This window comes from Dasypus novemcinctus, chromosome 11 (genome assembly GCF_030445035.2).
Source record: "Dasypus novemcinctus isolate mDasNov1 chromosome 11, mDasNov1.1.hap2, whole genome shotgun sequence".
NCBI lineage: Eukaryota > Metazoa > Chordata > Mammalia > Cingulata > Dasypodidae > Dasypus > Dasypus novemcinctus.
The window spans coordinates 24,828,128-24,843,724 of NC_080683.1; the positions used below are offsets into that span (position 1 = coordinate 24,828,128).

A 15,597-nucleotide genomic window follows, 5' to 3' on the forward strand; every position below is an offset into this window, starting at 1 on the left:
GTGTGAATTGTAATTTTTTGTTGGTTATCTTGGCATCAGGATTACTAGAGTATTTATTCTGGGCAGTTTTTCTCTTTAGTTTAGGGCTTCCTGCCCTTTCTCCCTTGCTGTTTGTGCAGGAGGAGCCAATGATTTAGTTGGTGCTATGCACTGTGGAGGCTCAAGCTGCCCTCATTATCCTAGGGACTGATGAAGCTTCTCCCAACTTTTTCCTTTGCCAGGGGTAGGGACTGTTGCCGCCTTTCTCCACCCCTCCTCCCCTTCCAGCCCCCGCCACCCTTCCCGCCAGTCCCGCCCATATTACCAACCTACAATCTGCCCTCTTCCCCAGTAACTGCTTACGGCGTATTACCAGAGGTCTGCCCCCCCAGTTTTAGCCAATCCGCAGCCACCCCTCCGCCCTGCTCTCCCCCTCATACTCCACCCCCTTCCCTGCCTATATAACCAAGTGTACTTCCGCAATAAAGCAGACCTGTTCTTGCGCTCAAGCGGTCTCCGTGGTTCTTTCCTAACCGCGCGTCCCCCACACCTGGAGAGCCGGTGCTCCGCCCGGAGCACCCCCTGCCGGCGGTTCGACTGGAGCAGCCCCCCGACTCCTGGGCCTGAGCGAGGTTGGAATCCCCCCGCTCTGCCACAAGGGAAAGAGTCACAGCTGTGTGGAATAATCCAAGTTGTGCAGGCCTTGAAGTAGTTGTCCAGAGAAACAGATGAAGCTTCATGCCCCTTTCTTCCCTGCCTGGGGCAGGGATGGAGCTGCAGATATGGGTAGCAATCTATGCAGTGCAGGTCTGAGATGACCACAGTTGCCCTGGTAGACTTCTGATTATTCAGTCTTGCCAGCCAAAAGTACCTACAGTTACCTTGATAGGCTAGTACAGGGTCCGCCAGCCTCCTCCCTGCCAGAAATGGGGCTGATGCCTAGGCTGGGGCTGCAGGCTGATCTGGGTGAAATAAACCAGTGTGATTTTCGATCAGCCTGGCTTCCCCTCCTGCTGAGGGTGGAGTCAAAATGGTGGCTACCAGCCTCTTTCTGACTTGGGCAAGTTCAAACTTAAGCTGTTCTTAGGGTTATACTCTACCCAGCTGAATCCACAATCAGTAGCTGAAACCGGTGGCCAGCCATCTCCTCCTCCCCTGTTTTGGGGAAATGGGGCTTCAAATTCCAGCCACAGAATAACTCCTGGGCAGCTTGTGCTGCCAAAGTCGGATGATCACTGGCCACAGCTTGGCCGGTAATTTCCCAGAGGGGCTGGTGCAGGTCCCCCCAGCTTCCTCCCTGCCAAAGGTGGGGTTGGGGCTTAGGCTAGAGTTGCAATCTGATCTGGACGGAAAGAAGCTGGTCCCTACCAGCACTGTGATTTTCAGTCCACCTAACTTCCCCTTGTGCCAGGCATGGAGTTAAGAGAGTGGCTACTGGCCTCTTTCTGGCTTGGACAGGTTCAAACTTCAGCTGTTCTCAGGATTATACTTTAGCCTGCTGAATTTACTCATCAATAGCTGAAGTTGGTGTCCAACTGTCTCTTCCTCCCATGTTTGGGAAGTGGAGTTTTCAATCCAGCTGCGGAATGGCTCCTGAGGTGGCTTGTGCCTTAGGCACCAGCCTCTGTGGTGTGGAGCACTCTACTTACAAATCTTCTCTGCAGATGGGCAGTCTCCTCCTTTCAATCCTTCAAATATGTTGCAGTATGCTCTTCTGGTCTCCTGGATCCCCTAAACAGGTGCTTCAGCTAGCTCCAGATAGCTCTTGTTATTTGCTAACTGCCCTGTAGCAGAAGCTGACTCTAGGAGCTCCTTACTCTGCCACCATCTTGCTGGTTGTCCCCAATATACTTTTTGATGACTCAGAAGACACTTCCTGACATCACATTTCCAGAAACATCATTATCACCACCCAATCTTGTTTATTAACAATGATAATAAAAATGGCTAATTTACTTAAGATTTTCCAAAAGGCCAGGTACTCCACTAAAGCCCTTTACACAGGCACTTATTAATTCTCAAAACTAACATATCATTCAGGTACTATCACTGTCTCCATATCACAAATGGAGAGGAAAAATTAGGGATTTTCCCATGACAGAGGAGATTACTTTTTAAAATCCTTGCTATCATGTTACTGAATTTCCCCTTAAAAAGAAAAAAAACATGAAACTCCAAAAGCATTCTTGGTATTTGAGGCTTTTGATGATTGATTAAATTTAGAACACATGAATTCAATCGTAAGACTCCTTCTTTTCACAGGTTCAGCATTTCTGATTGCAAAACTTGAAAGAACTGGCTTCAATTAACATCTTTTGGGAAGCAGACTTGGCCCAATGGATAGGGCATCCGCCTACTACATGGGAGGTCCGCGGTTCAAACCCCATGTGGAGTTGGCCCATGCACAGTGCTGATGCGCGCAAGGAGTGCCGTGCCACGCAGGGGTGTCCCCCGTGTACGGGAGCCCCACATGCAAGGAGTGCGCCCCGTAAGGAGAGCCACCCAGCACGAAAAAAAAGTGCAGCCTGCCCAAGAATGGCGCTGCACACACAAAGAGCTGACACAACAAGATGACGCAACAAAAAGAAACAGATTCTGGGTGCTGCTGCTAAGGACAGAAGTGGTCACAGAAGAACACACAGCGAATGTACACAGAGAGCAGACAACGGGGAGGAGGGGTAAGGGGAGAGAAATAAAAAATAAATCTTAAAAAAAAATGAAAACACATAATGCTTTAAAAAATTAGCATCTTTTAATATTTTAGCTTCAATAGGTTTATTTCCTCTGGAACAAGTTTATTCAAGAGTAGAAACACAGTGTGTACTATGGAGCTTACGTTTCTGCAAGGTATGAATGGCTTCTCTGCAGAAGAGAGCATTCAATAAATGTTGCTTCTGGACTTGTCACCTCTATATTAATAGCGCTTATGGGAAACATATTACTTTATAAAATTAAATGAGAAGAAAATATAAATACAATTGGGAGTCTTTTTTTCAGTTACATTATTGATATATACTTTTGTGCTTTCCCCAGCCACAATTTTCTTCTTTTTGGTGGACATGTTAAATAAATGCCATTCCTTTACTGTGACTTAACTTTATGTCTTTATTCTATTTCCCAAATGCCATTTAAACATATTTCCTTGTCTACATATTTTAGGCTCTAGATTTCTAAGTGGCACAGACAAAGTATACATAATTTTCTCTGTACAGCACCAAACAATGATTCTGGATATTTGTATGTTGTTGTAACAGTGAGCAGGTATAGCTTCCATGACAGAAAATCATAAAAATGAAAAGTAAATGATTTAATCTGAACCTTTTTTCTTTCTTTTGAGGAAAAATCAAAGAAAATTCAGTTCATTTATAAAAGTAAGAATGGCACCTTGTGTTGGAATTTTTGTGTCACAATGACAAAGCACACTTTTTCTTAAGCCTAAAGCACATATTGTTCAGGATATTAGGGGGTCAAATGCACAGCATCTGTAGTCTACATTCTGCACCTGGTTGTGCTACTACTATTAACTGTGTGACTTTGGACAAGCCTTCTACTTTCCGAGTGGGGAGCAGAATGGTCCAAGCACAGCCCGCTGCCCTTCCCTGCACCCACAAATGCATCCTGTGCTGTGGACCAAATGTGTCAGCTTGGAGCCTAGGATGGGTGACCTGTGGGCTAACTGCCTTCTCTCTCAGGAGTGCCTCCATCAAACACAGCCCTAAGAAGAGAGTGGCCTGCAGGCACATTCCTTCCCCTACTGTGCCAAGCATATGTAAACATTCCCTGGGGACAGTCTGGCTAAGGTATGTCCATTTTAAGGCACCCGGCTCACTCCCGCAGGTTTATCTGTTCCTGGTGGGGAGGGAGCAGGATCCCCCCACTGCACTGAGACACTAGCTGCGTGGAGAACATCTCCCTACCTTGGCCGCAGATTGAGACCTGCCAGCCTTTGGACTGACGCCCACTAGTGAATCTGGCCTTGCTCTGTCTGCTCTCCTTGTGAGTAAACATCTTTCCTTCAGTGCCTGTGTAAACCATTTTTTTGGTGGCAACACTGACACCTGCAAACCATGGACTGTGTTGGGACCCTTGACTGCTGTTTCTGGGAGCAGGCATTGCCGCTACCCTCCCTGCAGTGAGACCCCTCCCCTGGAGGTGCTAAGACTGTCGCTTTCTGACTGGCAGTTCAGCACAGCAAGCAGAGTGCTGATGCTCCAACACTGAGGCTTACTTCGTTATCTCAAAATGGACATGGCACAGAAGGGTGAACTCTGTGATCCCTTCTGGTTGCAAAAGTCTATGATTCTGTTGTTCTCTATCAGAGCTGATGAAAAGTCACCACAGAGGAAATGAACTAACCACAGCTTACTGACTGTGAATTTGTTCACTCAACAACTCTCCCACACATACTTAGGATGCCCTTGGCTCTTTAAAACTGTGATAATGTTGCAATGCTCCCCTCAGTTGCAAATCATTCCCATTTAAATAGAGATAAATAATAAATCACCATGAGAAAAAAATGAAGGTTGTAATAATAAAATAAAACTAAAGAAACCTTTACCTGGGCACCACCTGCACTTCCCCAAACCATGAAGTTTTGGAACAGGGTGGGGCCAATGCCATTATCCCAGGGAGGCTGGAATTTAGGGTAAACAAAGAGGCCAGTCCTAGAAAAGCAACACAAATGATGAAATTTAGCCAATTTCTTTGTTTCTCACTTTCCACTTTTTCTCACTGGAAAACATGAAAGTAAAGAAAATGAATAAGGGAGAGTGGAGATTAGACCTGTGCTCCTTAACTCTGACTGCCGCCTCCCACTCATCTGACCTCTGTGACTTGCTCCTGGATCTCAACAAGATGCGGATTACCATGGCTACCGCTCTTCCATTTGCCCTGCTCTAGACACACTAGAGACAGTGGATACCAACATGTGGATTTCCTTCACCTTTGTTCTTCTACCGCAATTGCCGTACCTAATTAATGTTCTCTGGATGACTTCTTCCCTACATTTCAGGGCTGCTGAGAGCTGCCGGGTGAAAACTTCATGAGCGGAATGATAATTTTATTACATATGTACTAATTCCAACCTTAGCTGGGATGTCAGCATTGCTTAACAATCTTTCATAATCGGCTCTTCTTACCATTTTCCATCATAGCATTGCTACTTTACTGTTACAATAATAATTATTACTATTGATTATTAAAACCTTATTATGTTCCACATGTGCTTCTAGGTGCATTACATAGACCATCTCTAATTCTCACACCAACCATTCAATGTCGTTTTCTCCCCATTTTGGAAAGAGAGTTGACTCTTAACTAAAACATAAAAAAGTAATTTACTAGTAGTGAGGTCAAGATTTGAATCAGAGTCTGACTGCCCCTGAAGTCTGCCTTCTTCCCACGCTCCTGAAATCCCCTACTCTACCTTGTTCCCCCATACAATTGCTCTTAGCGGATGACGTAGGCCCCTACATAACAAAGAGGCCAACATGATTGAACAGCATACTTCTATCCTCCTCCTATTTAACTAAGTCCTTATTCCTCGTCACCTTCTCATCTTATAGGGTACAAGTCACAGGAGAAAAGCTTCTTCACACCCTCTCAGCTCCTGAGACCAGGTGCTCCATCCTGGAAGGGCCTCTGCAGCGCAGTTGCTCCCAATGTCTTGCAGGTTCTCTATTGGATTGTCCTCTGCACACGAAAGGTACACTCTGCCCTGCTGCCCTCTCAAATACCTGCCCTCTCCTTTTCCTTCCCTTAACCTCCAAACTTTTATGAGCCATAATACTTACACAGGGGTGTCATCAAATCTTATGCAAATACCGAAAGTAATACCATCTGTGTGAATGTTCTACAGAAAAAGTCAAAATCATAAGCCTTACACCTTAAGTATATATGAATTCCCTGAAGTTACCTCGTACAAGAATGTGCAGTGTTCTGAGTGAAGGCGAGAAGAGGAGCTTGAGAAGTTTTGTTGGTCACAAGATGAAAAAAGTAGCCATAACCAGCAGCACACACTCTGTTTCCCTGCAGAAATTATAAGAGTTAAAAATGTTATTTCTTATATGCTGAGGTAGCTGTGAAGAAAGATTTATTTGTGCTTATTCTGGTTTTTTATCCACTTCCTGTCAAGGTATAGCAATACATTTAAGGACTCATTTACTATTCATTTTTCCCCTTGGGAAAAAAAGAAGACTCCAGTTCCCCTTCCTCCAAGCAGCTCAACTCTCCTGTAATTTGCCCACCTCACTACCTGGCATCTCAATGTTAAAACCTTCTTTCAAGCTTCCACAGTGAGATTACTTGCAACAGCCAGTCTAAGCATCTCCTCTTCGGTGTTTACAAGAACACACAGTGGCTCTCCAAGGCAAAGGGTGTATCCTTGAAGCCAGACCTACACGAAGTGCTCTCTTCCATCATTTGAACCAATCAATGACTTGACTGTGGACTGAAGGCCACATGATTGGATTAGATATGAATTTAGCCCTGGTACACAGTGGCTGATGTCAAATATAACTTAAAACCTTTATATGTCTTTTATATGTTCATATAAAACCTAAGTTCTCTCTTTAGAGCATGAATTTTAAAGTCTAGTTCCTCAAACTGAATACAATAAAATTATCTTTATACGTCTAATGAAATACTTACAATGGGTTCATCACTGTAATATAGTCTAGCACAGAGTAGAAAACTGACTTCCTGAAGAGCTTAATATGATACAGAGAGGGATTGTGCTTGACCTACCCAATGTTTACAAAAGCTTTGAATTTTTTTCAACATTTTAAAATCAGGATACTTGATACAAAAATCCAGACTTCCAGCTTTGTAAAATACTAGGCCCATATTCCCATGAAGTACCCCTGGATCAGCTAGAGCTAAGAAGGGCCTGCATTCTTTAGCTCACAAATGATTAATATTTTGCCATAGTCCCCACCCTACCTGCTTCACTCATTCATGATGCCTGCCTAGCCCAGTAGGCATTTGACTTCATGACCTCTTAGTTCCAGAATGTGAAGTAAATGACAAGTTAGCTGTTCTATGGGCATTCCTATACTCCTTCCTGAATTGCATTGGAATCCTCTCAAGGGCAGTTTATGCCTTATCTCTTCTCCCCACCATCAGTTAGAAAAGAACTCTGACACAAATCGTGGTTCTGAATTAGTTTCCTAGAGTTTCTGTAATAAAATATCATAAACTGGGTGGCTTAAAACAACAAAATTTATATTCTCACAGTTCTGGAGACCAGAAGTCTACAAGCAAGGTGTTGGCAGTGCCATTTCCCTAAGAACCAACCCTCGAGAGAAGACTCATTCCTTGCCTCCTCCAGCTTCTGGTAGCCCCAAGCATTCCTTGGCTTGGGGCATCATGTATTAGTCAGGGTTCTCCAGGGAAACAGAACTAACTTTATGTACATATATAAATATGTTGAGATTTATTAGAGGAATTGGCTCACACAAACTTGGGAATTGATAAGTCAAAATTCCACAGGGCAGGCCACAAGTTAGGAAATGCAATAAAGATTTCAGTGAATTCCCCAGGAAAATCAGACTGGCTTAATTAAAGATAGAGATTACTCTTCTTTCTGCCTGCTGAAATCATCAGTTCTCCTTTTAAGGCCTTCAACTGATTGGATGAGAATTCTCTCATTGCTGAAGGCAAGCTCCTTTATTGACTGTAGATGCAATCAGTCACAGATGCAAGCAACTGACTAAAGAATTAAAGCCACAAAATGTCTTCACAGTAACAATCAGGCCAGAGCTTGCTTGACCAAACAACTGGACAATACCACCCAGGCAAGTTGACATGAACTTAACCATCACAAACCATCACTCCAATCTCTGTCTCCATCTTCCCGATATAGGACTCCATCAGGAATCCACACTGTGATGATACTTTAGCAGGATGAATTAAGGGGGCGAACAGATTGAGCTGCTGGACTAATTCCTATGTAGTTGTGTGCTTCTGTCTTCTCAGCACGAGAGGCTGATCAAAGGTTAACCTGGGGTCTACCTGGGGAACGACAATAATGAATAGGTTGCTCAGCCTACCTTGGGTCTAATATTGTGCTACAGTCCCAGAGGCTCCCATCCTGATCATGTGGTAAGGGGGGATGGTGGATGTGGTGTGGCCTAAGTGGTATGAGACAGGAAAACCTGGAGTGTCCTCTCTGTGTCCCAAGAGCACACACTATAGGACTAGGAGAGCTTGTTTGCCACCAAAGAATACAAAAAAGAGCATGAGGAGCAGGTTATTGTGACATTGTATAACTCACCAGGCATTGAATATCTTTCTTTACAAAACATTTCAGGGCTGTAGTTGTCTCTTTACAAGGTTCAGTGGGGAGTATGCTATGAACATCCCACTAAAATAGTTTCTTAAACTTTAGTATACACCCAGGTAGAGTTGCCAGATTTAGCAAATAAAAATATAGCATTCCCTGTTAAACTTGAATTTCAGATAAACAAAAAACTTCTAGTATAAGCATGTCCCCAAAATTTCATCGCACATATTTATACTTAAAAACATTTGTTTGAAATTCAAATTTAACCTGGTTTATTTTATATCAACTGGAAAATCTAACCTGGTGCTATATACATACATACTTTTCTGGCCTCACCACCTTATTTTGATTTAGTAGGTGTTAGGGACAGGGGTGAAAGGGATGCAGGGCAGTGCTCTGCATTCTTCACACCATACAGAGTTCTGAGGCACGTGATATTTTGACCTCATTTTGATGACTATTTCTCTAGGTATGACAAAGACAGTAACATGAACTGTCTAGTCTCCTAGGGTCCTAGGAGATATTCAAAGAAGAGAGAGACACTGAGAAGACCATTCACTTGCAATTCTGCCATGATCTGCTTCAAGAACCCACTGCAAATGGAAGTCACTATCGAAAAACTGAAAAAGGGTGAAGACCTAGAGAAGATCAGGGTGGGGTGCTTAAGCCAGTAAGCTGGTAATCAATTCCCCAGAAAAAGTGTTGTCCAGCTCAGTGAGAGTTTTATTTATGTTGAACTTTTTTTCTTCACCTTAGAAGTATTTATCTTTTTTAAGTTACAACCAAGTAGTAATATGAATACTCATAGTGAAGATTTGTTGAGAAACTACAGTCCAAGTACCATATTCTATAGGCTCATTTATTTTCACAACAAACTGTCAGTTATATATTATTATTACAATTTTACAGGCAAAGAAACTGGAGAAGCTTAACATTTGAGATGTTCAATAATTTGCCCATAGTAACAGAGCTAAAGGCCAACTCCATACACATCCAAGCCTGAAAATGTGGGGGGCTATAGTCTAGAGTGGAGGAATAAAGGCAGTACCCAGAGCCAGGATCCCAAATAATAAGTGCCGCAAGGTCAAGGGCAGAGCAGGAGAGTTTGCTGTAGCCTCCTCAACTCCTCAAAGGTAGACAAAATATTCTGAACAACAACGCCTTGAACTATTTTAACTAGGTAGCCAGAGCTGCAGTAGTATTTGATATTGCTATATAAATACAGGTTTCTCCAAAATCAGAGAGCATTTTTCAGATCAGATCTAATGAAGGACTTCCTCTGCTCACAGCAAAAACCCAGAGAACTTAAATCCCATCCGCCCCCACCTCATGGGAAAAAAGCCTGCTCAGCTCAGAGTGCACAATGACACAAGGGTCAGGATATGGATTGATTTCCAATAGTAAGCAGGAAGACATGACATTTTGAAAAGTATATTTAAGAAAAACAGCAATCCTAAAATTCCATCATTATATGGCTTGAGCTTTATTGATGCTTAGACATAAAGTTAATGAGGACTGGTTACTAACCTGTGAATTTTAAACAACTGATGAAAAAGATGGAGGCTATCTGCAATTGTTATTTAATATCAATGCCAACAGCCAGGGATATTGAGTTGCAGTACCCAGAAAAGAGTGAGAATTTAAAGTTCTAACTGTTCAAGGACAGAGCTCTTTGGCACAGCCAAAGCTAGCACAGGGAGTTGGACCGCATCCTGATGAAGGAAAGATTAAGAGTAAAGAGTCCAAGCATATCTCTTTAGTTGTAACTGTTCTCTCTTTATGCTTAGGTTGAGTAAACTCATTTCATCCTATGGCTTCAGTCATTCTTGACTAATATTTTAGTGACTTTACATCCTAAGTGAAAGGACAACTTTAGGTGTTATTAAAAGTAACCCTCTGAATCTCCGTGACCTCTGGCAGCCGTTATACAGCAGTACTCCTTGAGATCAAGGGGCGGGTGTTGTTGGCTCAACTTTAGCTTGTCATTCACTGTGAGACCCAAGGGCTTTTTCATATTGGGTATTTATAATAGCTGCTCTCCTATATTTCACTCAGTCACAGAATGTTTCTTGCTTCATGGACTAGTTGGCCTATTCTCTACTGCATTTCACTATTTTGATTCCAAGCATTTCTTCAACTTCCTGAGCCCATTTAAAATTCTAATCATGTACCTTGCCTATCACATGGTATCCACAAAAGTGACATTTGGGTATCAGTGAATATGAAATTGGATTACCATTCAGGCTCTCAACATGACTCCAAGGTCATCTCTGAGACTGCAAGTATCTTGGAGCAGCACCATCTAGAGCAGTGGTTAACTGGAGATGATTTTGTTTCCCAGAGAACATTTGGACATTTCTAGAGACAGTTTTGGTTGTCACAACTGGGAGAGGAGGAAAGACAGTGCTGCTGGCAACTAGTGGGTAGAGCCCAGGGATGCTGCTACGCAGAGGACAGCCCTCATGACAAAAAATTATCTGAACCAAAATGTCAGTACTGTCAGGGTTGAGAATCCCTGATCTAGAGTCTAGACTAGAGCCTGTGTTGTCAAAACAGCCCATGCCCACCCTCTAGTATCCCATCTCCAAATATGTATGAAAAGAACAACCTAAATATGAAAACATGGTTAATTACAATAAGAGTGCTTTATCAATCTTTATTATGGGCATTTATGTTTTACAAAATAACTGAATCTGCCTCTAGACTTTCCCAAAAGAGTATGTATTAGCATTGAATCAGTTCTCTTAATTTTTCCCTTTGTGCTAGGAAGCAGAACATACACTCATGATTCTTGACTTTAGGAATAACCAGTTTCTCTGAGTTGGCAAATCCCAATGCCCAATATATCTCCACAGCTCTTATAGTTACACAAGGATACTTCCTTGTGTAGCACAGCTGTTGATTTTCGGTCATGATTCCACAACTGAACTTGATCCCAGGGTAGTACATGTGTAGGGCCACCTTCCATATAACCTGTACTGAGCAGCTGTGTTTCTCTAGGGCAGAGGTTTTTAAGAAGGGGTTCATAAGCATGAATGAAATTTTTTAAAAAATTTTTCTTATGAGGATGTTTTGGTACAGGTGTGATATATTTATTTAATAATACACAGTATAGTGTGGACTTAGTAAGGGGTCTGTGGTTTTCACTTGACTGGTAAAGGGGTCCATGGAACAAAAAAAGGTTAAGAACCCCTGCTTTAAGGCCTGAGGGTCAGGAAAAGAGGACTTCTTAAAACATCCACCTTTTCCACAAGTTTATAAATAATGAGAAAGTGCACCAGAAACTAAAAACCATAATCTCACTTGGACACATCCCTCTATTTCATTACCAAAGAATGCTGTCCATTACCAAAACTTTACAAGGGGCAGAAAGGTTCAAACACATCAAAAATGTATTCCAGGGCTACATCCTCATATAACACCTTTGCCGGAGCAGGTGCTCAGAAGGCATACACTTTCCCTGAATGAATGGATTTGTTTAATCATCTGCACTAGTGTCATTAGTATTTATGGAGCATCTGGGTGATCATACATAAATGCTTTCCAAATGCTGGCTTTCCCTCTAGTTAAGCAGGATATTGCAACACTGGTCCTCCCTCAGCTGATAAGGCCCACTTTTCTGATAAAAGAAGTACTTGACCAATTGGATCACTCACTTCCCAGACCTTTATTACTCAATTCCAATTGCGTATGTTAGAAATTATTCAGGAAGAAAAAACATATGTATGCAGGAAGCTGGCAGCTTGCAGTGAAGGGTTTAAGGCAAGCAGGGAATTTTGTGTGGAAATCAATTCTTTCTGGGAGTCAATATATTATGGACATTCAAGCAAGAGAAATTCCTGAGAGAAATTAAGTGCCCAAGTAAGCCAGCTCCTTGGAGGTGTGCATCTACAGTCACTGGGGGAAAAGTGAGTTAACCCTTCAGGCAGCTCTTAAATATACATTACCTATTCAGCAGGGAGAGCTAGAGACCTGAAGCTGGGCCTTTAAACACGGAATTCCTTACAAAATTGATTCACCAAACCAGAACAAATTCTCCTCAAATTAAATGGCCATTTCCAACGATTTCTTCTCCAGGGCTTTTCACGGAACATCCTAAACAGGAGTCTTGTCACAGGAAATTTCCAACATGTATATAAATAGGGGATACTTTAGACCTCTGGAAGCCAACACTCCCTCACTGTTTGAGAGCAGAGACTGTCCAGCTTGAGAGATTGGAAAGAGGTTTACGTAGGTTATGTCTTTTGGAAAGCTAGAGCCTCCAGGCAGATAACTCTGGATGCTGCATTTTTGAAGGAAGATAGCCTGGGCGGTTGCATGCTCAAAGAAGTTACAGGGTGATGCATGCAAGAACCACCACCCATCTGTTTTTGGAAAGTATGGCAAGGAACTATGTAAGGAGCACGCAAGGAAATACCCATGGCCGCTGGAATAGGGGTATTACACTCGATTAATTCTTAACTGGCCAAAAGGCACAAAGCAGAGGCTTTGCTCCTCAGAGAAACTGCCCTGGACTTTGCTCAGCTGCAACCTGGGCAGAAAGGTAGGCAGACCATTTGTAGCTCTGAACACTAAAAAGATATATCACATTTGAGAAATCCCCTTGTACCATGTAGAGTTGAAAGGGAGTGAATTATAAAGATGACTAACTGGAAGCCAAGGCGGATTCTTCCCTCTCTGGCCAAGAGTTTGGTCCTTGGCTCTGGGTCACGGAAATTCTGGAATAATTTGCAACCATGAATCACTGCTGAGACTTAAGGATCAATTACTTCTCTTCCCCTGCCTGCCTGCCCAGTTGAAGGCCAGACATGTGGAGAGAGCGTTTAGGCTTTCAGGATTACTTTCCCAGACACTAGATGTAGGTCAACTTCTTCAAAACCAAATAAAGTCTGTAGTTTAGTCACTAGTATTGTACCAATGTCAGGTTACTAGTTTTGACAATTTTCTGTGTTTATTATGATATTATCACTGGGGAACTTGGGGCAAGGTACAAAGGATCTGAGTTGTTTGGGTTTTTTTGTAACTTCTTTTAAGTCTAAAATTATTTTTAAATAAAATGTTAAAATAACAAAAAAAGAAAAATACTAATTAATCACAGTAATACAATGACTTTTTAAAAATAATCATTTGCAGGCTAACAGAAAAGTGAAAAACAAGGCAGGAGATAGGGTCATGAAAACTGAACATATACAGACTTGCATGCATTCTCTTAAGCGGCAGCTGGACTCTGAGCCACTCACATAGCAGGACATAAAAACCACCACACTTGAAACAGGTCCTCGGAGTAAGGAACTTTCAACCATATGGATACCAGAACAACCTGGAGGAGGGCAAACTTTTCTACTGCAGTTCTCCTGTTCCATGCTTTATACACACACACATACACATTTTTATTGTCGCTGTAGCCTCCTTTTTATTCCTTTGCAATTATTTTTCCAAAGTTTAAGAAAACTTTTTAGGTAGTACCATAAATACAACTCTAAATTTCTCATTTTAACTACTTTCAAGTGTAGAATTCAGTGGTATTAATTACTTTCACAATCTTGGCCTACCATCACCAACTTATATTACCCAAATTTTTTCATCACCTCAAAAAGAAATTCTGCAATGGTTCCTTCTTCTCCTCATTCCTTGGCCCCTGATGACATGTAATCCACTCTCTCTTTCTATGCATTTCTTATTTTAGGTATTCCATAGTAGTGAGATCATGTAATATTTGTCTTTTTGCATCTGGCTTATTTTACTCAACATGCTATCTTCAGGGTTCATGCATGCTGTAGCATGTATCAGAACATCATTCCTTTTTATGATTGAATGATATTCCACTGTGTTTCTATACCACATTTTAAAATATGTATTATTCAAAGTATTCGTGTATTGTCCACATAGGACATAGTAGATAAATGCTAACTTATTGCTTGCGAAATGACTAAAAATGAACTACATTGGCTCTAAGGGGCAGGAAAAGCTCATACCTTATAGGTTCTGTCTACGTCTAGCTAGCACTTATGATTTTAGTGGTGATGCATTTCAGCCCATAGAATACAAAAGAGGCAGCATAACAAAAAGTCAGTGGCACCACCAAAAATTTGGAAGAGGTCGTGCAAAATTTAATACTGACAAATGAGTCCAACAGACTCCAAAAGCTATTACAGAATTTCATACCCGATTTTTCAGTTATCGGAATGATTTGGGATCTATTCTCTATGATCCTCTTCCCCAACTTTGGTTTTGGAATTATATACCTACATTCCTTCATTCATTACAACCTGTTTATTTTTATTGGACAAATACTATATTACAGACATAATGTAAGGTCTAACAGCAAAAAAATCTAATTTAGAGGTGGAGTGGACATCACCAACCCAGGGTCCACATGATGGAGGAATAAAATATGGATTAGTGAACTTACTGATATTCCACCACAGAACTATTGTGACTAGTAAGGGAAGAAACTGTAGCGTTGATCTAGAGAAAGTCGCCACGGTAATTGCTGAGGGCAGGGAGAGGGAAGAAGAGATGAGATGTGAGGGCATTTTCAGGACTTGGAGTTGTCCTAAATGATATTGCAGGGACAGATGCTGGACATTATATATCCTGCCATAACCCACTGAAAGTATTGGGGAAGAGGGTAAACTACAATGTAAACTATAATCCATGTGGTGCAGCAGTGCCCCAAAATGTATTCACCAAATGCAATTAATGTGCCACAATGATGAAAGAGGTTGATGTGGGAGGAGAGAGGAAGTGAGGTGTGGGGTATGGGAGAACGTCTTACATTTTTTAATGTAACATTTTTTGTGATCTATGTATCATAAAGAAAAAAAAGATAATTTAATACTAATAAAAAAAGAGAACTCCAGAATTTAAAGTTCATCAAAGATGAATATATCAGTAATATACCTAATGAATGCATTACCAGCCATCTTAGTTTGCCAGGGCTGCTGTAACAGAGTACCACAACTAGCTGGTCTAAACAACAGAAATTTATTGCCTTATGGTTCTTGAGCTAGAAGTCTGAGATAAAGATGTTGGCAGGGAAATCATTCCTCTTAAAGGGAGGAATCCATTCCAAGCCTCTCCCTTGGCTTCTGGGGAGTAGCTGGAAACCCACTGACATTCCTTCACTGTGACAGCACAACTCAGCTTCTACTTCCATCAAATGGCTGTCTCTCTCCCTGGCTCTGTCTGTGTCCAAATTTCAACTCCTTATGAGGACACTAGTCAAATTGGATTAGGGTCCCCCATAATCCAGACTGACTTCATCTTAACTAGTAACATTTTCAAAGATCCTATTAACACATAAGTTCACATTCACAGGACCAAGGGTTAGGACT

At 41.9% G+C, this 15,597-nt stretch overlaps 1 protein-coding gene across 9 annotated transcripts in view; it reads right to left on the reverse strand.

Annotated features, from left to right (window-relative positions):
- Nucleotides 1-15,597, reverse strand: part of PKHD1 (PKHD1 ciliary IPT domain containing fibrocystin/polyductin) — a 568,785-nt gene that overhangs the window by 309,971 nt on the left and 243,217 nt on the right. For all 9 annotated transcript variants that reach the window (XM_058306868.2, XM_071218516.1, XM_071218517.1 and 6 more), the window contains 2 exons: nt 5,894-6,006; nt 4,538-4,643 (listed from right to left, as the gene is read on the reverse strand). In XM_058306868.2, coding sequence (XP_058162851.1) covers nt 4,538-4,643; nt 5,894-6,006 — 219 coding nt within the window. The remainder of the gene's footprint in view (nt 1-4,537; nt 4,644-5,893; nt 6,007-15,597) is intronic.